At 41.6% G+C, this 25,189-nt stretch overlaps 1 protein-coding gene across 1 annotated transcript in view; it reads left to right on the top strand.

Moving 5' to 3' along the window:
- The window catches only part of OPN3 (opsin 3), a gene marked incomplete at its 5' end in the record, with an annotated part of 42,081 nt that overhangs the window by 9,405 nt on the left and 7,487 nt on the right, over positions 1 to 25,189 (top strand). Inside the window, one exon of the mRNA XM_077761770.1 lies at positions 23,146 to 23,465. Coding sequence (XP_077617896.1) covers positions 23,146 to 23,465 — 320 coding nt within the window. The remainder of the gene's footprint in view (positions 1 to 23,145; positions 23,466 to 25,189) is intronic.

Raw genomic sequence — 25,189 nt, 5'->3', positions numbered from 1 at the left:
TTTCTCAGTTGTTCAGCATTAAGAAGTAAGAAAGTGCATTGTGACAAAGGTTTTTTTAATGGAAAGCCCAGAACCAGAGGTGGAAATAATAGAAATAATATTAAGGCATTCTAGGACATCAGTATGAAGACATTAAATACTGATTTAAGTGTGGACTCAAATCCAAGAATGCCAGGGAACTCAAGGATGGATTTGGATTCATAGACATGGCCGAGCCTCCATCTAAGGAGTGTTCTCAGGGATGCCAGCTAAGGACAAATCTCAGGGGACTGAGGATGCTAGGAGACCCCTTCTTCCCGTCCGCCTGACAGATCCAAAGCAAGATGATTGAATTCGACAAACGTCAGTTGAATATCAACTGTGGGTTACGAATTGACATTATTCTAAGAATTCAAAATAGAAAAATGGATAAGTTCTTCTGTACCTGAGAACCGTTCTGTTGGAGAACATAAACCTTCTTACCTTAATGAGAATATAAGACGTTTTCTGTCAGTCATACTCCCCAATATGACTACCTCCACTCCCTTTCTCCAAAAGAAAAAAGAAACCGGATTTGAGGTGCACCGCATTTGTTTGTAGGGTGCCCAAACCTTTCCCTACAGTTTAAACAAGAAATTTAAGAGTTAAGATGTAGATCAGTTAATACTTCCTGAAATCTATTTCAGCTAACATTCAGTTAATTAAGAAGTTTCTGACATTAATCAGAAGTGTTTTGGTGTTGCTTGGGGGAAGGTGTAAAGAAAAGGTACAAGGGATTGGGTCCCAGAAGCCCAGGGCACTGAGAGCCCTGGGAGTCAGAAATATAAATAAACCAAAATGATGAAGCAGATCAGAAAGTGTCAACACCAAGAAATTCTGGTTAGGATTAGTTTTATTTCCTTCCTCTTGGGTGCACAAACGGAAGTTACGCTCTTAATGCACTGAAGTAGTTGCCTCGTCTTTGAAGATTTTTAACTTTTTATTTCAGTATTTTCACCTTCATTTTAAAGAGGCATTGCTTCTAGTATCATTCTTCTTTTAACCAATGACCTAATGTATTCACATTTCAACAGCAGGGGACACAATACCGCCAGCTCTCTGTAAGGCATGAACAAAGAAGCTGATTCAGCTGAAAGAATTGGACTCTCACATGCATATTATGAGAGCGTTTCTGCCACAGCACTGGTAGGAACACAGCCTTTTCTCTTGACAACTACATTTTCTTACATGAACCTCAGGACAACTATGTCAGGTAAGAAAGGGCAGGTAATTATACCCACTTTCTAGATAAGACCAGGAGGAATTGAGCCACTGACCTGGACGCACTTCTAGTAAGTGTTTAGAATTGAAGCCTCACTTCCCAGGTTGTGTTCCTCTCAGCAGAGCGGTCTTGCATGTAAGAGTGTGTAACACAGAAATCACTATCATAAAAGTGGCTCCTAGGATTTGAGAGTACATTTGCTTTTCAACAAATAGCAAAAGATCTTCCTAGAAATTAAGATCTGTGTAATTAAAGTGGGGGATGGTGGGTTGGAAGAGGGCAAAGGGTTAGGATTCCTCGAGCTCACACGCGAAATCAGAGCAGCCTGTGTCTTAGTACGTATTTCACGAGCTGCGTCTCTTCCCAGGCAGTGACTGCTAGTTCCTGCTGTTTTGCTGTTGTAAACATGTGTTTAACCCTAACACACTGAAGAACTAGTATGAATAAAGGCATGTATGTCGTCAGAGGAAACTGGCTTCAGAAGTTCAACGTCGACGAAGGTTATTGGAAGTAAATACCTGTTTGTAGTTCAGTTGGGAGATACACCTTTAGACACGTTCTAGTTTTAAGGAGATAGGAATCCTTGAAGATGTTAGTGCCATGGACTTTATGCCAGTTCTTTTTATTACTCATCACATAATTAAACCCCTTGAGCACACCATGTCTGCTTGAGACTTTTGTTCCTTTATTCATCCCCTAAACTTAAAAATAGAAATATTACTAATTCAGTATGGGGAAGTGTTCTTTCCGCATTATAAATTAATTTCATCATTATGTGTAAGTTTAAAGTTTTTACCCTAATTTCAGCATTTCTATTAAAGAAGAAATGGGGGTGTGGGGGACATGTACTGTCAAGGAAGAGTAGGGAATCTTGATTTAGGCAATTAATGTAATTGTTAATTTCCTAAAATGATTTCAGTGAACTATTACAGAGAAATGAGCTGTGTGTCCTCTTCTTTTAACAGTCCCATTTTCTGACTGCCTAACTATAACGGCCTCAGTCGAAACAAATACCAGCCAGGTGTTTATTACAAGGAAAAAGCAGAAGGTGGGAAATCATTGGTCATGGAAGTATAATCTTTAAAGCAAGCCTGAGTGCAGTGTACCTCCACATTCGCTACAGTGTCTTGCACCTCCCAGGTGGGCAAAAACAGATTTGCTGGTTGAAAAGACCAACTGGCCTGTTAAAGTACCTCTTTGCTTCCTTGTCACCCCTTTACCTTCATCACCCCATTCCAGACAGAGGACTCCGGGTGCTAATCTCTGGGGAGATGTATCAGAACCATGGCCTGGGGTCTTTTTATTGGTAGTACAGGTAATCAGTTTTATGATAAGCCTATGCGTGTCAATAAAAATACTTAAAAATAGGGAACATTTTAAATAAGCTGTAAGATGCCCCACCTCATACCTTTACTAATTTTCCCTGTCAAGGTACTTATTCTCAAGCCAGGGTGATTTTGCCTTTCAGGGGACATTTGGCAATGTCTGGAGACATTTGGGGTTGTTAAAACTAGGTGGGGGGTGGTATTAGCACCTAGTGGGTAGAGGGCAGGGACGCTGCTAAACATCCCTCAGTGCACAAGACAACCCCCCCTGGCCCCCACCGCCCCACAAGGCTTATCCAGCCCCTAATGTCAATTGTGCCAAGGTTGAGAAACCCTTCATTAGACTCAAGTTTTGAATATTATAATGAATTTGTTTTCTTCCTTTCACCTTTTTTCTTTCACATCTTCTAAGTGCTTCTTTTTTTAAAAAAAATTAATGTTTATTTATTTTTGAGAGACAGAATGCAAGCAGGGGGGCAGAGAGAGGGGAGGGAGTTGCAGTTCCGAGCTGTCAGCACAGAGCCTGACATGGGGCTCAAACCCACAGACTGTGAGATCATGACCTGAGCCGGAGTCTGGCGCTGAACTGACTGAGCCACCCAGGCGCCCCTGTAAGTGCTTCTTCAGCAGGGTCAGTGTCCGTGAGAACTGCTCCCTATACTCCCCCCGCGCCCCTGCCCGCCTCCCTCAACAATCAACAGCGGCTTCCATCTGAAGCATTATGATAACAAACTCCAGAACAAAATTCAGAGATATAGGGAATATATCTCATCTTGCCTCAACTATCAGTATAGATTAGAGATTCTGTGGGTTTCTTTTTTAAATCGTTACATCCAGAATAAAATAATGGCAAAACATTTATAGAAATGAGAGGATGATATCTTATTTATTTTAGAGTTTTTTGCAATATTTCCTTATCCTGTTAGATGATATCTCTCTATATATTGCAAACAACTACCTCAAAATCGACATAAAATATTTTAATATACTTTTTTTGGAGGGGTGTGGTTCATTTGACAGGCTATAGGCAAATTAATCAAATTACATGTATATAATAATACCTTGTAAGTTTCAGAGCAGCCAGTCCAAGACTAAGTAAACTGCCCATGATTGTACCCACATTTACACTCCCTGATGGCTCACCAAGCAATGAGAGTGTAGAACTTGACATTTTATAAACAGTGGTTACCAAAACAATACCTAAATTGTAATGGAATGGGCTCCCATTGTTAATGCCGGGAAGAGCCTTAACTAAATTACACTGCAAAGAGAAACAGGGTTTAATACAATGCAACATTTATTGAACACTCTCCCCCAGTTTTTGTGCTGGATCCGGGGATGTGGAGATAGCAACTGTGACACTTACTAGCACTTCCTCTATGCCAACCACTGCTCTAAGTGTTGACTGTATTTATCTTACCTAATCGTCCTAACAGTCCATCCAGTTGGGTACCCGTTTTGCAGATGGGGAAACAGACACTGCGAAGACAAAGAACTTGTTCAAAACCGCACAGTTGGTAAGTGATAGAGCTGGGCTTCAGTGCCAGGGGTCGGACTCCGGAACCCACAGGTGTGACTGAGATGTGATGTGGGGTCTTCGGAAAGGGGTCAGAGCAAGTCCAGGAACAAGTAACTGCTCACGTCCCAGGAACTGTTCTGATTTCTTTATACATATCATCTCATTGTTAAGATAACCCCGTGAGGCAGGTATTAATGTTTCCCTGTGTAGATGAGAAATAGGCTCATAATATTCCCAAAGTTATAGAATTGGGGAGTAATGGAACTCCCACACCTTTGGGGTTGACGCTGGTGCACAGTTCACCACTCTGTTAACCAGGCTGCGGTCATGACTGTGATATAGGTATAGACAAACTTCAGTGGGTGTACAGAGAATTTATTTTGTCTGACTAGGGAAATCTAGGAAGGCTTCATGGAAGAAAAAGCCAGGGCCCTGAAGGTTGAGAAGGATTTCTGTAGGCCAGTATTAAGAACATTCCGCAGAGGGAGACCCTCAGAGACAGGCATGTGGGCATGCATGGTGTGGGAAGGTGGGGCACATGGGGTAGGGCCCAAAGTAGCAGTCTTGTTGAACCATGATAATTTTCAATTGTGTTGGATCACACTTATTTTCATTGTGTGGTATTGTGAATACCAGGGGACTTGTATTCAGCGGCTAATGAGGAGCCACTGAAGTTTTTCTAGGTAAAGCTTATGTGTGCCTGGTGGCAATGTGGAGAGAAGCTGGGCAGGTGCAGAGAGACCCTGCGGATGACTGGTAAGGAAGAGAACTGTGATATGGCCTGGGCAGGGCAGGGTGGTCAGAGAGCAACAAGCAGAGGAAAATGTGAACATAGAGAGAGGAGAAAAAGGAGCTGAAAATGACTAAAATCTCAGCATTGGTACTTGAATGAGTGGAACACATTTAACCAAAATTAGGAACAGGTTTTGAGGACAAACAAATGAGTTGGTTTTGGTCATACAAGGTGATCAGGAGGTAGCTCTGGAAGGTCTTAAAAGGTTTTGAAATGCTGGGGAGTTTTTACTTTGTCCGAGTGGTATTGCGCTTAATGTCATTAAGCAAAGAAACGGGCTGCATCTGGATATGTATGCAGGATGAATCCAAGGGCAGCAAAAATGTAGAAAGGAGACCGGATAGAAGGCTACTGAAAGAGTTGGGCAAGAGATGATGTGAGTCTGAACCGAGTTCACAGCAGTCAGGACAGAGAAGGACAGACCTGAGAACAGGCATGGCTCAGTGATTGGGGGGGAAGGCTGTGTGAAAGCAAGAAGAATCAGAAGACGGTTGAGAGGGAGCTGGTAGATAGGGAAGTGTCGGGATGTAAACATGGCGCTCTCGGCTGGGTTTGATTTAGTAACTCCCGCCCCCGGATTAGTTAGGGAAGATGCCTATTCTACGATTCCTGGGTATACATTGTTTTTCGTTGTTGTTTTGTTTCTTTTTTTGTTTTGGAGGGGGCGGTTTGTTTTGTTTGTTTTGTTTTCTTCTGGGTTTGTTAAGCCTTAAGGATGTGAGTTAGAGGCTGCCAGTACCTTAATTACCGGAGAGTCCATGCAAGACTTGGGCCACAGAGAGAGCAAGCCAGCCGATGATGGGGAGAGAGAGGAAGCACTCTGATGAATGATTTCAAAGACCCCAAGTTTACTTGGTTCGTGTTCTATTTCTATCGGACAATGTGCCTGCAGCCAATGCCACTTTAGACTTCCCAGTTACATAAAATATCCAGTTTCTTTTTCCCTAAAGGAAAAAAAAAAGTGACCTAGAAATGGGCAATGAGGTAGGAGAGGCATAAAGCCAAGGGGAATTTCAAAAAGAGCCTGGTCTAAAGTGTTGATGTTCCAAAGAGGTTGGGTAAACTAATGTTTTCACAGTTGATTTCTCAATTGATAAAATTCGAGAACAACAGCTTTAAACTGAAGAGTATTTATGAATCAAATGGGAATGTCTCTGAACTACAGATTAGCAGGCACCACTCCCGTACTGTATTCTGGGGCGGTGAGTATACAGAAGGCAACTGTAATTGGTTGCTGGGCGGGTGTGGCGTTGTCATCCCTCTTGGCATAAATGGAACAGAACACGTACCTGATGATACGGTAGTGGGGATTTAGTGTATCTTCTGGTGTACATTTTGGCAAGTTGTATTAAAAACATTAAAATTTTGTACATCATCTTACTGACAATTATATTGCCAAGAATTTATCCTAAGGACGTAATCACAGATGGATGGAAATATATAGCTGGTGGATTATAATGTCCATGACTAATGCTTATTAGGTGTGTACCACACGCTGGGTACTGTTATAGGTACTGTTACAAGTTAATCTTTATCCCATCTCTGTGAGGTAGTTAGATACTACTGTTATGCCATTATTCAGTTAAAGAGAGTAAAGCACCAGGAGATTAAGTTTTTCAAGCTTCATAAAAAATGGAGGATATAAGCCTGAACCCTTGATGGGGGGGTTGTACTGTCTCTCCTCACAGAATTGTGAGAATAGTTAAAAACTGAAAGTAATCTGAAGATCTTCAGTGTGGCACCTAAGAGAGCCTGTATCTCAGAAATCAGCACACTAGCAAGCAAATCATTCAGCACTCACACTCCAGAAACACTCCTGACCTCCTCTTGCCCCCAGAGATGATCAGAACAAATCCCAAATTACCTCGCATCCTTGCTGAGACCAGTTGGTGCCCAAAGGGAAAGGCTCTCCAGTCAGTGACGACCCATATCTTTATGGACCCGTGATTCTCCATCCGATCCAATCCTGAGCTCCCATGTGTACGCAGCCTCCTCTCATGAGCACCAAACTCCCTCGTATCTTCAGCCTCTTCTCTGAACATTTTCTCTATTTCCTTACCTCTCCCTAATGCTGGCAGCCCCCATGGACCCTGGTTTCCCACCACCAAGCAGAAACTGTTTCCCCCTCCCATACCTTACTATAATGTTGTTAAATGAACATTTGTTAAATGGAGTACAGGGTGCTGGATCGTGAGTCGGGGTTTGACAACAGACCACAGGAGAAACTGAGATAGTTTGTTACAGGTTCTGGAGGACGCACATGGCATTCCTTGAGGGGCCACCCAGGGAGGTCAAGGCAGGGTGTGGCTGGGAGAGGCAGGACCCTAGGTCAGATGCCTTTATTCGGGTCCATGGGTGGAGTGCTTTGGGGTTCCCGGGTCAAGGCAAGATTGGTCAATTCAAACTACAAAGAGTACAGTTTGGGTACGCTACACAAAGGTCTTATCAAAGGGAGGCGGGGAGGCGAGACTGTTGATCACAAGGGCTGTTGGGAAAGTCACGTGAGGAATTTCCACCTGCAGGCTACTTCCTAGGGCAGGCGCTTGCGTGAGGGCCTGCTGGGAAAGTCCCCGCAGGCTGTTTGGCCAAACAAAATGGATGCAGAGACAGCAATAGCATGAGTAGCTTAGCCAAACTCTGGACATACCCCATAGACCCCAGGGCCAGGTAGTAGAGAAGGTGCCCCACTGGGTGACCCTGCGGCTTCCAAAGCATTAGTCCCTCATTTCCCTGTGGAACCTTTTCGTCCCTCTACACCTGCCCACAGAGCAGCGGCCAAATGGAACTCAGCCATCACACACAGGGGCAGGGAGTGTGCAGCTCAGGCTGCTGGCCCTTATTCAGAGTCTCCTCTCCCCCCTCGGATCATCCCCACCAGTTTACGGTCCAGCCACCACCCCAGCTGCCTCCTGCCTTGTGACCACCCCATTCTGTTCTTTGTTAAAAGAGCCTGTCTTCCTATTGCCTCCCACTTGCTACCTCCACATCCTCAATGGATTTTATTCATTCTGTAAATTATTTAAAAGTTTTTAAATACAGAAAAGTGCAAAGGGTACAATAAAGGGCTCACGTATCTGCCACCCACAGTGATCAGAGATGAACCTTCCTATTTTTATTTTAACCTCTCTCTAAAGAATGAAAAATTACAGATAACATTTACATCTATGTATTTCTCTCTTTAGTTTGATCCACCTACTTCTCCTAGAGGTCACTGCAAACATGAACGTAACATGAAACTGAGCAATACTTCCGTTCTTTTGCTCACAATTTATTCACTTGTTTCCCTTTTTTGATGGACTTTGGGCTTTCCTGTTTTTCACTGTAATATAATCAATGGTGCCTCAAAGTATATTCTAGTTACCTCTTCTACTTAACGTACAAGAGTTTCTCTAGAATCTGTGCTGTTCAACAGGGTAACCACTACTCTGTGCCTCTTGAGTGCTTGAAACATCACAAGTCTACATTGAGATAATACACTAGGTTTTGAAGATTTCATATGCAAAAAATACAAAATATTTCATGAATTAGTTTATGTTGATTACAAATTGAAATATTTTAAATACGTTGGGTTAAATAAAATGTTATCAAAATTAATATTATCTGTTTCTCTTTACCTTTTAATATGTGGCCACTAAAAGACTTAAGTAATATATGGCTCACATGCTTCTATTGGACAGCATTGCTCCAGGGCATATAAGTAAGTTTGGAATTCGTGGGCATGTTATATGCAGGGCAAATTTTCTTTTTGCTGTTTTTATTTTTTTTAAATAGTTTATTGTCAAGTTGGTTTCCATATAACACCCAGGGCTCATACCAACAAGTGCCCTCCTCCGTGCCCATCTCCCCCCTTCCCCTTTCCCCCACCCCCATCAGCCCTCAGTTTGTTCTCAGCATTCAAGAATCTCCCATGGTTTACCTCCCTCCCTCTCTCCAACTATTTTTCCCCTTCTCCTCCCCCATGGTCCTCCGTTAAGTTCCTCCTAATCCTCCTATACGTGCAAACATATGGTATCTGTCCTTCTCTANTCCTATGGTACTCAGATCTGACTGTCTCATTTAGAATTTCAAATATACAATTTTGTATTTTGGTTTGTCATTTTGTGCTGTCTTTTCCCCTTTACACCAAGGACCATATTTGATGACTTTGCTTTCCAAGCAGTAAGCTCAGGGCCCCACATGTTAGAGCAACTTAAATATTTAAGGAAGATTTAGATGCTCCTGGCATGGTACCTGTCTGTTTTTTAGCTGTGACTTGTCCTGGAATAATTTTATCTTATTTACCTAAAATATGCCCTGAGTTTCTTATGTGCCCAGGGTTCACTCTGCTGTCCCTACTACTCTGAGGAAATTGCCCAGGAAGTAACATTAGTCTTTACTCTTCTTCCCTTTCTGGAAGAAACTGCTGCTGATATCTTTCCAACAAACTTCTCACTTCTAATGGGCTCTGGAGTCTTGGTAACTGGCTAAGCCAGGGCAGGCTTCACATGTACAGGCCATTTAGTTAGGTTTATAAAACCTCCTTTCCAAATGACATCACCTTCAGCTATTTTCCAATACGTTACAAAACCTGGCCTTTGGGCAGCTTACACAGAACTGCAAAATGCAAGGGCAGACAGGAATTAAGCTAGAAGTGAGTAATCTATGATGAAGATTCGAGCTGTCAATACTACATAGACAAGGTCCCCTCCCTCAGAGCTGGAGCTTTGTGAGTGGTGCAGCCTTTGTATCCCTGCGGAATACCATTTTGTGAAATGAAATAGTAGTTTCTTGTGTTCCTCCATTGGTGTTGAGTCTATGGGGGAAAACCTGGGAAATGAGCAAATAGCCACAGAGACATTATATTAAAGGGAATTTGATTTTAATCTAGACCTACCATTCCCAAAGTTGGTCAGAATCACCGGGGGGAGTCTCTTAAACATACCAATTCTTGAGTTCCATTCCAGGCTCCCTAAAGCAGGATCTTCAAGTGCAGGGCCTTGGAATCGACATTAAACAATCTCTCCAGGAGATTCATCTGTGGCTATTCCAAGAGTTGGCATTTGGAGTCACTCTTCCTACCGAGGGAGACGGACTCACTGCTCAGATATAGAAGGTTTTAAATTAAACATCAAGGGAGAATCCATATGAAGCGCAAGCTGACAATGTGGGAGAGAAGCTGGAAACAGTAACATATGAATGGGTCTGGAAATCAGCTCCACTGGAGCACCTGCTAGCTTTGCGCTGTGGCCTCAGGCAGAATACTTGTAAATCTTTCTTTAGCTTTTTTCCACTTGATATTCTCAGCTCAGAATGACTAAGACTCCCAAGAAAATGATCTTTTCTTGCCTAGCCAGACTATTCCACAATAGTCACCAAGATGGGTTTTACTTTGCATGCCCACATACCAAATGTGCCTTTTTTAAAAACTTTATTTATTTTAATGTTTATTTATTTTAAGAATGAGTGTGAGCAGGGAAGGGGCAGAGAGAGACAGAGAGAGAGAAAATCCCAAGGAGGCTCCACACTGTCAGTGCAGAGCACAACGTGGGGCTCAGTCCGATGAACCATGAGATCATGACCTGAGCCAAAATCAAGAGTTGGACACTTAACCCACTGAGCCACCCAGGAGCCCTCCAAATGTGCCTTTTAAGCATTGTGTCCCAGCATTGCAGGGCCAAGGGCACAGCAATTATATTTGTCCTTAACACGTCTGGCAAGCGTGTTATCTTTTGTACCTATTCTCTTTTTATGGTCCTTAGGTATCTCATAGCACACTTTTTGGTTGATTGGTTACTCTCTCTCTCTCTCTCTCTCTGACACACACACACACACACACACACACTCACTCACTTTTAAAGCTGAGTGTGTTGTATTCATTCTTGAGAGAAAAGCGACACTGGTCGTTGGCCGTATCTCAGTACTTTCCATTTGCATCAGCAACAAGGTGATAGAAAATGATTTTGAAATGGAATCAGGATGTTACCACCTGCTGTAAAACCTAAACTCTGAGCCTCTTTGACGGTTTGGTAAATTATGAAAAACTAAATTAAGACTTAATTCTGTACTTCCCAGATTTCCTCATATTTTAACTTGAAGAGAGCTCTGGACTAGCAGTCAGAAGTGGTGGGTTCTCCTCCGAGTGGGATGTCATTCGTCTTGTGACCTTAGGCTCATCCCAAATCCCATCCCCCTCTCTCGCCCCCTAACCAAATGGGGACATGAGCCTTTCCTGCCTCACAGGTCTGTGAAGAACTGATGATAAACATACGTGGAGCAGTACTTTGAAAATTATAAACACCATATGAATATAATTTGTTATTGTCACTGGAGAAGAAGAGATGACAAATCTTATAGGGATACCACCTGACTTTATGATATCCATAAAAACGAATATTTTGTAGGGGCTTTTTAATAGTCAGAAGTTATCATGTGATGACAGTTGAATAGTGTGTCGAGTTGAGAATAGAGATCCCTTAGGAAAAATAGCAAGAGTTGGTCTGGTTTTAACCCTGTATATTGCTATTTTCTATAAGAAACGTTTTTCCTTTCTTTGAAATCTGACTGTGACTATTGCTAAGCATCATTTCACATTAGTGTTTGCTTGATTAAAGGGTGATCGTATTTACTCCAGTGTTTTTATTCTCCAGGTTTTTGAGAAGAAATATGTTCACATATACATAACCCTTATCACCAAAAAACATAATAATTTCTTGTTAACTATCGCAGAGGCCAGGGAGGATGTCAAGTTACAAAAGACATGATCCCTATCTTAGGTGTTTACAATTTAACTGGAAGATAAGACATGAATACATAGAATTGTGGCCATAATACAGGAAAGAGTAAATAGCAACCATGAAAGTACACCGTGTGCTGTGCATGAGCAGAGGGTAGCATGCACTAAGGAAGTTAGAAGTAATGAAAGAGTAGGTGGACTAGGCAGTGGAAGAAATATGCGGAGTTCCTTGAATGCCAGTACATTAACCAGAGGGTCTTTACAGGTCATTATGCTGGAGAGGAGATTATGAAAATTGTAAGATTATTACCACAAGTTCCCCTCAAATAATGCCTAAGGCAAAGCATATGGACTAATAATTTATTGAGGAGTATATATCCAGGAAATCAAAAATGAGAGATTCAAGGAAGAGACAAGGAAGAAAGGAAGCCAAATATCAGAGGTTGCACCACTAGGCCGGCCATAGCTTTGCCCAAAACATGTGATTGCTTCATCCTGCAGGACACCTTAGAGAGGCTGTATGAAACTAGCACACCTTGAAATAACCCATGGAATGGGTAGGGGGTACATGGAATTTAATCATGGGCCCCTTCCTGTCTGTTGACTCATACAGTCCCATTATGTTCCATCAGGTGCTAACATCCCTTTGCCTCTGGGCTAGGCTAGCTGGGTCAGAGCAGCAGTGGGGGAAGCCAGAGCCTCCATGCACCCAGTCCGGGGGGGTGGGGGGAGGGGGGTAAAGGTGCACAGAGGCCTGTGGTTGCTATAGCAGCAGCAGCTGAGCTGTGACTGTAGTCAGAACTGCCATTTCTGGGGTGTGAGGCAGTCAGTCATGGCCCATATTGGAGAGTGGGGACTTGTGAGCTGGGCCAAGGGATGGCACATAAGCTGAGCCCAGTCTCAAACAGGTATTTGGTGTAAGAGAGGGAACGAGGCTGGACAAAGGGAAAAAGTTGATCCGTTAGGAGTAGGTCAGAGCAATCACGTTGGGATGTGAGCCTGCATGTGAGTAGTGAGAGGTGGGAGGCACAGAGATGAATTTAGAAGTTTTTCGAAAGTAAAGCCTTCTGTCAGTTTGAAATGAGAATGAGAGCTAGGGGAAAGAGAAGGGGAAGACTTAACAAGTCTCCATGCTCTCTACCGTGGACCAGAGGCAAGGTCCTGCCAGAAGAGCATTCTCTTTTGCAGCTTTTCTGGGTAGGCTCTAGTGGATTATCACAAGATGTAGATTGCCCTGTTCAAGAAGTCGTTTTGATTTAGTGGTAAAAATAAAGAATGTATGCTTCCCATTTTACTTGTGACACCCATACCCATTCTGTGAGTGCAATTAGATTGGGATTCAAATTTAGAATCGAATTATTGGAATTTAGAATACTGCAATTCCTGATAGATTCTTTCATTGGACTATTTTATGTTGTCACTCTTTCAAACCACAGAGCAGTTAACTTTATATTCAAACTGTTCTTTTGCACTGGGCCTGTAGACTCTGGTCATAATGGATATTTGGGGGGGAAGTTTGTTAGTGTAATGATTATCCATTTTTTCCCCTAATGTGAGCTGTCTTGTTCAATATCCAATCCTGACAGACATAAGAATGGAGTAAATTCTGACAACGTACCCCAAGATGGAGCTCTCCTCTCCCCCTAAAACAAACCCTAAAACTGTCAAATCAGAGGCAAGGTAAACAGTCAGAAACTGGGCTATCTGTCCAAATCGAGCAATAGGAAGACAAGGAGCCAAGGTTGAAGCCCAAGAAGGGGAGACAGAAGTGCCGACATTGAAAGAATCAAAGATAATTTCGGGCAGATGAGTCCGAGATGATTTCCAAGCTACTGCGCAGACGCCCAGGGGAGCCTCAGGGGAGGGACACACAGGGTAGACAAACTCCCCCGTATTTTACCAACGACATCTACAACTATTTGCTCCGGTCTCCCCTGTGAAAAATCACTAGATTTCGGGGGGAGGGGGAGCGAAGGCAGCATGAGCAAGGACCACTGAGACCATAGTGCGGACGTCATCAGCTCTGAGAAGCTGACCCACAGACCACGGGCTGAGGGCTGCCTGATGGAATCTCTCTCTGCTGAGGATTCCCTGACCCTTGGCTTTGGGGGCTTCCCAGTTCTTAATGCAAAACAAGCATGTGGTGGCTTGATTTTCACATGGCAGTCAACATCAAATCTCTGTTTAAACTGCTTCCCTGAAATCATAACTTTTTAATCCACAGAGCTATAACCTTCATGATATGCTTGATTTCTTTGAAGCTGAGTCTATGTACCGACCCTGAAGAACAGTAAATTTGTCTTGGGAACATCTGAAAAATGGGATTTGGAAAGGGGAGGGAAACAGAGATGGAAGAAGGAATTATTAACTAGAACGAAGTTTCTGCCTTAATAGCTGGTGAATGCCTAAAATATGTGCACTGAAGACCATGCATCATTCGGATGCTTCTAAGACTACTTTTGTTGCTCAAATGGAAACCAGACTTTCATGCTTGGGGGTCTATTCAAATTAACATGGTCATCTCTAATTTCCTTGAAAATTCTTCAGCTTAAAAAATTGAGTTAAAAAAATTACCTTTTCAATATCAAAGGTAGACGTGACTGCAGAATGCATGCAGTAGGTAACACATGGATTGTATATGCTTTCTCCAGTGTCCACTTCACTAGTATAAAATTTTTGGTAATTTCCAAAAGGAATTTAGAAAATGAGTATAGCATAGCGTGGACTTTGGAAGCAGACTGATTTGAATCTTGGCTCTGTTTTTTATTTGAGACCTGGGCAAGTTATTTAACTCATCTTTACCTCAGTTTCCCCTCTAGAATAAGGATGATAATTTCCACATGTCTCACAGAGTTATGAGGATTAAATCAGATACTGTTGTAAGCAGACAGACTGCTTAATAGTACCTGGCACCCAGGAAGGAACAGGAAGTGTGTTACTAGGCTGAAATTACCCCCTGTTAATTAAGTAAAAGGAGCAAGAGAGCTTACTCAACTAAGCAATGTAGATTTCAAAGAAGAATTGGCAACTTCCCTAAGAGAATAAGCCTTTTCAAGCATATTAAAAGTATGGTTTTCCTTATATAATGTTGTTCAAATATGAGTAGAGGTCAGTAATTAATAAAGTAGTATATTAAGCAACTTCAAAGAGTTTTGCTTCCATTGCTATATGTATGAAAGTAATTAAACTGCATATTTAGGATTTTTCGGCAAATCATTACATGTTTTTGAACAAAGAAAATTAGAATTTTCATTGGTTGGAGAAAATGTATACCCACTTAGTTTGGAAGATTTTATTGTATGATCTGTAAGATTTTACCCCTTCAAGGTAGGTTTAACAGTCGTCTCATTTTATAGTAGAGAAATTCAAAACACAGACCATTGGGTGATTTGTTCAAAATCACCCAGAAAATCCACAGTGCATTATCCCCCAATCATCTTCCCTCCCAAATCCATCTCATCCATTTTCCTTCCAGATCAGTGTTACACCAACCATTCATTGACCTAAGCCTTCTTTTGATTCTTCATTCATTTCCGCATCCATCAGAGATTCACATCCCTGAAATTTACTGACCCTCATTGTCTCTCCTTCCCCAGTGTCTCTGTGTCAGTTCCATTCCTCATCACCAGAATGGATGTCTCCAGTAAGTTTCTCAATATCCAGACTTGTCCCTCCCCACAATCCTTTTCCCACATCTCAGCCAGAGGGGACTTTCCATAAGGAAAATCTGCAAAAGCAAAACCAAAAGAATGTAAAACAAAATTCTCTGAAACAGTAATAATAGTACAGTAATGGAAAAGAACAAAAACATTGTAATGGCTCTCTGGAGGCCTCAGGGTATAGTCCAAACTTCTTGCATGACATTTAAAGATCTTCCTGGGAGAGTCTCTAGTCTTTCTTTCCTCTCTTTCTAGAACTCTCTGCTTCTACCATATTGGATTATTTGCAGAAACCCAAATCGTGCAAGTTCCATCAGGTCTCCATGTGTTTACATAAGCTGTTACCCTTTTCCTGGAATAGGATTGACAGTCCTTTCTCCTCTAATCCCTTTTTATTTGCCTGGTTAAAATGTGCTTAATTTTCAAGACTCACTCAGTAGTGCCTGCTTCCCAGAGGAAATCTAAACTGAATATTCTTTGTATTTTCAGATTTGGAATTTCTCCTTATACCCCCTTCTCTGTAGTGTGGGCTCCTTGAAAGCATAGACCATGTCGTATTAACTTTTTAATCTAACAGGTATTAACAGATCTGGAGCCTGGTCCAGTCAATATATCTTCTATGCACTTACTCTATTTAGTGTATTACCCAGAGTCTAGACCACTGAACTATAAATAAGCTATTCAATGTGGACATCTAGTGGCCAAAGGGGGGAAATGACTGTTCTTGAGTATTTGTCTGTATTATTAACATACTCATATTTTTAAAACATTTATTTATTTTTGAGAGAGAGAGAGAACAAGGGAAGAGCAGAGAGAGGGAAAGAGAAAGAATCCCAAGCAAGGTCTGCGCTGTCAGCACAGAGCCCGAAGCAGGACTCAAACTTATGAACTGTGAGATCAGGACCTGAGCCAAGATGAAGAGTTGGCCACTTAACCAACTGAGCCATCCTGGCGCCCGTATGTCCTTGTACATTTAAGTTTCAGAGCTCCTCTGCCTGTTTCTGTTCCTTCTGTCCAATTATTACCACTTAAAGCAATTTTCCCCCTAGATACTCAACTATTCAATAATAATAGTAATAACATATATTACCATCTTACTAAATACATTCATAGTCTCACTTAATTTGCATCCACATACAAACACACAATGAAACAGAATTTTGGTACTATTATTTCTATTTTACCATGAGCAAATTGAGGTTCAGAGACATTAATTAATTTTCCCAGAGTGATACGTATTTATGGATAGAAGCTGAAGCTGAATCCAAGACTGGCCTCAGAAACATTTCTCTATGATAGAATTTATCATTCTACTGTTTATTTCTTTCATAATTTATCTTTGTCCATTTCCTAGCACAGTACCTGGTGTATTGTATGTGTGTGATATTGGCTTGCTGATAAATGTTGTAGGTGAGTCCATAATCATCAAGTTACACCACAAAGAACTTTACTTGACTCAAGCTGATGCATAGAGTTAATTAACCCTTGGATACCTCTTTTCGCTTTCATCCTTTTTGTATGCTATATCTTTGGCCTTGAAATATCCTCTCATCAACTTGATAAACTCTCTTTCACTCATCAATTCAAATATGCTTTTGCTTAAACCCTCCTCAGTATTTCCGTAAACAGAGATAAGCTTTTCCTCGACTGCACCCTCTTGCTCGCAGGCACAGTTCCTGTAATCGTTACTTTACATGTCTGTCTTCTCCCCAGGCTGTGAGATCTCTGGCAGCGGTTCAGGTAGAGGGAAGAGTGGTGTCAGAGCAGCCAGCTTGGAGTTGGCTGGCAGTTTGAGGCATGCCGTCTGCATCCTAATGTAAGTGATGCAGCAGGATTAAGCAGAGTCTCCATAATGTGTCAATGAGATTAGTTTATCTAGACTTCTGTCTTCAAATGGGAGTATGCATGCTGCTTGCGATATAGCAACTTTTCTTTAAAAAAAATTAATTTTTATTTTTGAGAGAGAGTTAGAGCATGAGTAGGGGAGGGGCAGAGAGAGAAGGGACAGAGGATCAGAAGTGGGCTGTGTGCTGAGAGCAGAAAGCCCAGTGTGGGGCTCAATCTCATGAACCATGAGATCATGACCTGAGCGGACATCAGACTCTAATGGACTGAGCCACCCAGGAGCCCCTATAGCAACTCTTTCTAATGGCTATGGGAGAGCGGTTTTAGGAGTATCACCTTCTAAATTCTCAACTTTAATTTGTATTAGAAACCAGCTCCTTGTGATCCAGACCCTCCCATCTCCGATTCTCCATCACCGATCTCCCACTTCACACAAAAAGATAAACTCCTTACCCATCCCAAATCTTATGGTGGAAAATTACCAGGAACACATGAGAGGAAATTCCAGGATGGAAAACAAAGGGACAATTTAAAATATTGATAAAAGAGCTAGAGGAAGTGAATGACCACTCAGGTGGCTTCCAATTTTATACTTTATTTTTATTTATTTATTTGAGAGAGGGAGGGAGAGAGAGAGAGAGAAAGAGAGAGAGAGGCAAGAGAATCTTATGTAAGCTCCATGCTCAGCACAGAGTCAGATGTGGGGCTTGATCCCACCACCCTGGGATCATGACCTGAGCCTAAATCAAGACTTGGATGCTCCACCCACTGAGCCATCCAGGCACTCCACTAGTTACTTGCTTTTAACAAAATCAATCATTAAATGCAACTTTTGACAATAAACACTGTGTGATTTTTGGCATGTAAATTCAGTAGAGTTCATATAATTGAATATACAAGGAATGTTCTCATAATCAATAAGAATTAAAGACAACAGAATTCCTTTCATTGTATATGGATACATGTGTGATCAAGAAATCTTTCTTTACTTTATAAAGAGGAAAAATAGGAAGAGAATTTATCATTCTACCATAGGTAATAGTAACTTGTGGATAGGTATATTCTTTGTGGGGAAAGAAAGCTACACTGATCATTTTAAGAGAAGTATTTCTAATATTTTTTTACTTCTAATGTTTAACAGGATATTTTGATCAGTTATATACATTAGAAACTGATAACTCCCTCTATAAGACCATTTTTTGACATTTAGAGCCTTACTATCCAAGAAATTTTAATTTTCAACTTCTAAATAGAAAAGAACAAGACAAATAATTTAAAATCTTTCAACCATACCAATATATTACACTAGAAAAAAACTTCTAGGAGAAAAGTGGAATGGAAATACAAGTTTAAATGATTGATCTTTGCTATATTTGTGTGTGTGTGTTTGAATATATATCCGTGTATATATAGAGATATAAATATGAAATCACTAACATTTTTATGAATTACTTGATCTCTTTGAAAGAATAAGGTAATAGTTTTGTTTAAAAATGTTTATATTCACGTTATACAACTCCTTAAACTTAAGGTGAAAAAATTTAGAATAGCTTTTTAAATATTTGAGAGTGCACACAGGTTTTCAAAATTCTATTAAGGAAAGCAATAGTAGGGGCGCCTGGGTGGCTCAGTTGGTTAAGCGTCAGACTTCGGCTCAGGTCATGATCTCACGGTTCGTGGGTTCGAGCCCCGCGTCGGGCTCTGTGCTGACAGCTCAGAACCTGGAGCCTGCTTCAGATTCCGTGTCTCCCTCTGTCTCTTCCCCTTCCCCCGTTCATGCTCTGTGTCTCTCTGTCCCAAAAATAAATAAACTATAAAAATTTAAAAAAAAAAGAAAGAAAGCACAAGGAAACAAACTGAAGGTGTCTGCGCTGGCCCACCGCCAGCCGCAGAATGCGCAGGCAGGTCTGCAGCAGGCCTGGTCGTGCTTGGCCTCTACCTCTCCGCGCATCGGAGTCGGACAGTTGTGACAGAATTCCAGGGGGGCCGCCTTGCCTTTGCAGAAGTCCCTCCACCCCAGTACGCCTGCTCTGGACTTTTCTGTTTCTTAACCCCTATTCCATCTTGAAGACCCAGCGTAAGTGTTACATCTTCACAATGCCATCCCCACACACCATCCACTGGAATTTTACCTTTTCAGGTGTGTTGTTGCACACTAAACTTAACATACAATTTCGTACCATTTTCCCTTGCCCTCGAATGTTACCTAGAGCTGCTCTTGGCTTTACAAGAATGTACAAGATTGTAATCTCCTCAATGGTAGGCACCATGCATCTATGGTTCCTCCTAGGAGAACCTACTTGACACAGGGAGACACACTACATGTGTGAGCAGTCTATAGCTTGGCAGAGAGCAAGGGACATCATGATACTCCTAGCAGAGCTTGTGGGAACAGGTAGATAAGGGCAAAATTATGGGTTTGGGAGTCAGCCAGTCCTGGGTTCTCAAAATTGTTTCCACCACCTATTGGTTTCTTATATGTTGTGAGCCACCAAACTCCTTTTCCATGAAGATGGATACCATATGTAGTATGATTATTATGGGGCCTCACATATGATGGGTGCTCATTTTGGGGGCAGTCACCTTCCCCTTGCTGTTCTCCAGAATACAGCAAATAATTTTGACTTGGTCCAGGACCAAAATTTACGAGTAAATAATTGTTGTTAAGAGAGAAAAAAAATTTTGTAAGGAAGGGATGTAGTTTAGGTCTGTTTTTAAATGGGTCACCCAAGAAGACTTAATCAGTCTGACTAATAGGCTCACCATTTAGGTACCCACGCAGTCAGGGAAGGCCTGAGAAATCGGGAAATTTAGGGACTACTAACTGGTTAAGCTGCTGAATGTCAGCAACTGAATCCAGGCTCTGGAAGAGCTGGGGTTTTCCATACTTCAGCTCTGGGTACAATGAGGCTTTTCCTGACTCCCAGGTAAGACTGCCACATCCTCGGGGGGCCTGGGCGGCTCAGTTAAGCATCTAACTCTTGCTTTCAGCTAAGGTCATGATCTCACGGTTCGTGACTTAGAGCCCCTCAATGAGCTCTGCACGGAGTGTGGAGTCTGCTTGGGGTTGCCTCTCTCCCTCTCTGCCCCTCCCCCCAAATGCTCTCTGTCCCTCAAAATAAATAGGTAAACTTTAAAAAACTCCTCTATGTCTACAGCCCCCTCCCTCACATCTTCTCTGCACCAACTCCCTCCTTGAAACCACATCACTCATTTACTTGTTTGACTTGATTATATTATCACTGGTATCCAGCAGACTGTAAGCTCTGTGAGACGCTTACTTCACTCTTCTTTGTACCTATTCTCTGGCACATGATTGAAATGTGTAGATAAGCAGTAAAGAATTAATGGATTGGTGGACAGATGGACGGATGGATGGATATATGAATGACAATTAAAATTATAGCAGCTTATCCCTCTAATTATCAGAACTCACTTATGCATCTGTAAGGTATTCTGGGATTTGCTAATCTGCAACATATTTGCAGCAAGTTTTCTTGCCTAAGAAGAACTAAATCATATTCAAGGTAAATTAAGAGTTGAAGGCCCAAAACTATGTTTTAACATTTAAAGGCAATTATAGAATTAAATACCATTGTATTTGATAAGAAAGTTTGTAAACTAAATAAAACCGAAAGTATTTCATGAGAGTCCTATTATCTTTAGAGTCCAACACTATCTTTTAGGTTTTTGGTTACCTTCTGGGAATATAGTCAGTTAAAGAAAAGATGGTATTAATCTTAAGGTAGAACTTTAATGAGGTGAAAGTTGATTCTTAGTTCAGAAGGCAGCATAACTAACTTGATATTTTCCTTGATAAGTCAAGAATCTCCAGAATTATTTGATATAATCTGAACATTAGTTCACTATTTATGATTATAACACTACTTCCTGAAATATTTCCTCTACCATGTGAGAAAACCCAGTCTTCTTCTTCCAGTCACTTATATATACTTATTAAACATTCACTCATTTATTCAATGAACATTTCTTGAATACCACAGGTATAAGACACTGGGAATTATGCTGCCCTCCCCACAATAACAAACCTGTCATGGTATAAATAGATATTAACTGTATTCTGCCAATGCCTTTAACGGCCATTGCCTTCATTTCATACCCTTATTGATGCAGAGTCACAAAATTTGATAATGTGAAGGACTTTTCAATTTTGTGAGAACCAAAACAAAACTAATTTAAAGAGATTGTATGAATTGCCAAAGTCAGAGAGCTGGGATCACTCCAGGTTTCTTGAAGCCTGCCATACACACACACACACACACAAACACACACACACACACACACACACACACCCCACTACCTACTTACCTGAGACAGGTCTTATATTCATTCTCCATTAGAATCACTTTTTAGACAACCCCTCTTGATCTGCTTATTCAACAAGTATTTATACTGGTTGTGTTGTAGGGAGCTCACAATTTCATTTTCTCTCCCATATCTGCTCATAACACCTGATAGTTTTGATCTCTGTTAATGTAATCACCCTCGAATCATCATGCAGGTTCTAAACCTCCAAGTTGTTCTTGACTCCTTTCTCTCCCTCTGTCTTCACATTCAATAAACCAATGGGTTCTGTTGATATTAATCAATTGTCTCTGGAATCTGGACTTCACAGTTCACACCTTTAAAGGTACTCTAATTTCGGCCCCATCGTACTTGCCTGGACTATTGCAATGGCTCAAACTGGTCTCCAGGCACTGGACTAGGACTGGAGTTCTCTACCACTGCAGGAAGGAGTGCCTTTTCAGAGGAAAAAGGAGGAGGAAAAGGAGAACTTAAGTGTTGTCACTTCACATTTACAAAGAAAAAAAAAACATGATGGAGTAGCAGATTTTATAATTTACTATTTTATACAGGCAAAGTTTTTTGTTTTTGTTTTTGAAGAAGAAAAGAAGAAACCAAAACCCTTATAAGGCAAGAAATTGAAAGCCTTTCTCATTATGCATGGGCTCATCTGCTTTTAACCTTCTCTCTCCTTGGTATGCTCTGAGCCCTGACACCTCTGAATCCTCTCATCAGGTTTAGATGCTTAAATGGTCTCTATGTTCCAGCACATAATTCTTCATCCTTCCTGGAACATGCTTCTCCTGCCTCGTTGACAAGTGCCCCCTGTTCTGTGACTCCAGCAGGACATTGTATGGGAATTGTAGCCTTTACACTTCCTGCCGTCTTACTGTTATTTACACAACTGGGTTCCTTCTAAGCACCTAGATTTCCACCTTTCTGTCACTTTTAAACCTCCAGTGTTGGCAAAGTAACTGGCACACAGTAGGTGCTCAGTAGCAGCTTGTCAAATATATAAGTCACTCTTCGAGAAGAGGCAGAGACATAAATAATATTGTTTCTGGAAACTAATTTGACAATAAACTATTTGAAAAAAATAAATAAAATAAAACCAACAAGAGAGAGAAAGCTAACCAAAATGACAAACGAAAGAGCTCTCAAAAAAAAAAAAAATATTGTTTCTGTGTATTTGTTGCAAAATGGAGGTATAAATGAAGCCCATGGGAGCACAGAAGGCTTCACTCCCTTGTTAGCAATGTTGCCCGAGTACAGTTCACAGGCTGATATCTGCTAGCAGGAAGGTTAATGCAGCCCCTTGCATACTTGTACCATAACTTGGGCCAGTTCATCCTTGTGAAGCCCACTTAATTTACTCAGTCCTGAGTAAGACACAACTGAGAAAAGGTAAAGTCAAGTGAGACACTGAGTGAGTCTCCCTGAGACTGTCTTCAGAGTTTCTCTTTGGCAGAAGGTGTAACACAGTAGCTGAATCATTGGGGCAGAGCTGGTTTTAGGGTTTTTTAGTCCTGGTGCAATCCACACACCGTTTGTTTTCTTCCCTGGGTGATTATGTGTCCAATTAAATTTCCTGGGGACTGTGAGACATTATTCCTCTTAGATATGCCAGATTTTAAGCACCTTGTTGGTTCCAGATACTCTGTAAGGTGTCTCCATTGGGCAATGTGTCGTCTCTTATGTCTGTCTTCCCCAGTGCCATGTTACACTGCCCCACTTTCTCTTCTTGCAGGGATCGTTTCCATTACCACCCTAACTGTGCTGGCCTATGAACGTTATATTCGTGTGGTCCATGCCAGAGTGATCAATTTTTCCTGGGCCTGGAGGGCCATTACCTACATCTGGCTGTACTCACTGGCATGGTCAGGAGCACCTCTGCTGGGCTGGAACAGGTATACCCTGGATGTACATGGACTAGGCTGCGCTGTGGACTGGAAATCCAAGAATGCCAATGACTCCTCCTTTGTGCTTTTCTTATTTCTTGGCTGCCTGGTGGTGCCTGTGGGCGTCATAGCCCATTGCTATGGCCATATTCTGTATTCTGTTCGCATGGTGAGTTGAAGACTGCAAATGTCCTTCCCCTAAACTATGTCTGGGGTGGAAAATTCTGTGTGGAAGATAACTAAACTCTTCCTACGTGAACAGTGGTTGTCTGCAGCTGAAACAGCTCTAGGGGACTTCCCACTTGACAGAATTATGCACTCTAAAAGACCAACGAGGAATAACATCTACTTTGTATACACCCCTCTCTAAACCACAAGGAGGAAGGAAATAGGTTCTAGACAGACAAAATCAACAACAACCAAGAACACCTGTGTTCTCCAACACTCTTAGAATTCAAGAACTCTAACCAAGGAAATTCCATACTTCCCATAATTTTATTCATTCAAAGGTCACATAAAGCCACTAGAGAATAGCACAGATATTTTTTCTAGAAATCACTTTTGAATCATAAAGCATAAGAACTAACCACCAGGAGGGTTCCTGTTGGGTGCTAACAAGGAGTCTGAAGTGACAGAACAGGGAACACTCCACCTGCCAGTCTCCTACTTTACCCATGAATGTGTTCCTTGCCCACCCACTGTGTCTTCCGGTTCTGTGTCTTCTCTCCTCAGACAAACTTCTGCTCCTCAGTCCCCTGCTCATTCTGCTAAACCTCTATAGCTTTCACGTTTTCTCAAAAAAAAAAAATCAAAATGAAACTTAGCCATATATATCATTTCAAATCATAACCAGTGCTTTCTCTCTTTCTCTCTCTGTTGCTCTCTCCCTCCATCTCTCTTTCTACCATATGAGAGCACATTGAGAAGGCAGCCATATCCAAGCTGAGAAAAGCGGTCCTAGAATGAAACCTACCATGCTGGCACCTTGACCTTAGACGTCCCAGCCTCCAGATCTGTAAGAAGTACATATCTGTTGTCTAAGTCACTCAGTCTAGGATATATCATCAGGGGAACTCAAGCTGACTAACATATTTATTAAGTGCTGAGGATACAACAATGTATAATTTATAGCCCCTGCCTCAAAGAGTTTGTAGTTTAATACATTCAACTAGTAGTTATCTTTCAACCCATTGCAAATTGGTGCCTCCTTCCTTGACCACACTATCACAGAAACAGCCTGCATTAAGGTAATCGATAATATATCAAATGTTAGACCCAATAGACACATTTCTATTTTTTTCCTGGCATCCATGGCATTTAACACTTGTGACCTATTGAAAACTTCCACTGAACTGTGGTTTTCTCCTCCACTGAGGATTCCATTCTGTCCTATGGTTCTTGTTGACTCTGGCCCATATTCTTAGGTCTCTGCCAAAGGCTGCTTCCCATGGGCCTACCTGAATTCTGTATTTAGACATCTTCTCATACTACACACTGGCCATGGGCATCTCATATACTCTTAGGACTTCCCCTTCTAACAATAGCTTGGTGACTTTGGAATCTCTATTTCTGAACTAGGATGTTCTTTTGACCTCTGTCAGATCCCACAGTCAGTTCCTTATTGCACACCTCCACTGGAATGGCCCCAGACTCATCAGGTTCTGTGTGTGTGAAGACGAATTGGTCATCCTTCCCCCCCAGATCTGCTGCTCTTCCATTCCCTTTCTCAGTAAATGCTCATTATTCCTCAGCCAGAAATAAGAGAGTAAATCTTTGACTACTCCTCATCCAGGTATCCCCAGAGAGATTATCATCTATTCAACCTCAAATCTTTTTCCATAAGTCCTTTTTCCCCTCTCCTCTTGCCACAGATTCAATTCAAAGGGGCCCTAG

Source organism: Crocuta crocuta, unplaced genomic scaffold (genome assembly GCF_008692635.1).
Source record: "Crocuta crocuta isolate KB4526 unplaced genomic scaffold, BGI_CrCroc_1.0 scaffold243, whole genome shotgun sequence".
In the NCBI taxonomy this organism is placed as follows: Eukaryota; Metazoa; Chordata; class Mammalia; order Carnivora; family Hyaenidae; genus Crocuta; species Crocuta crocuta.
Note: the sequence above shows the minus strand (reverse complement) of the source record. Positions and strands in the feature narration are given on the sequence as shown.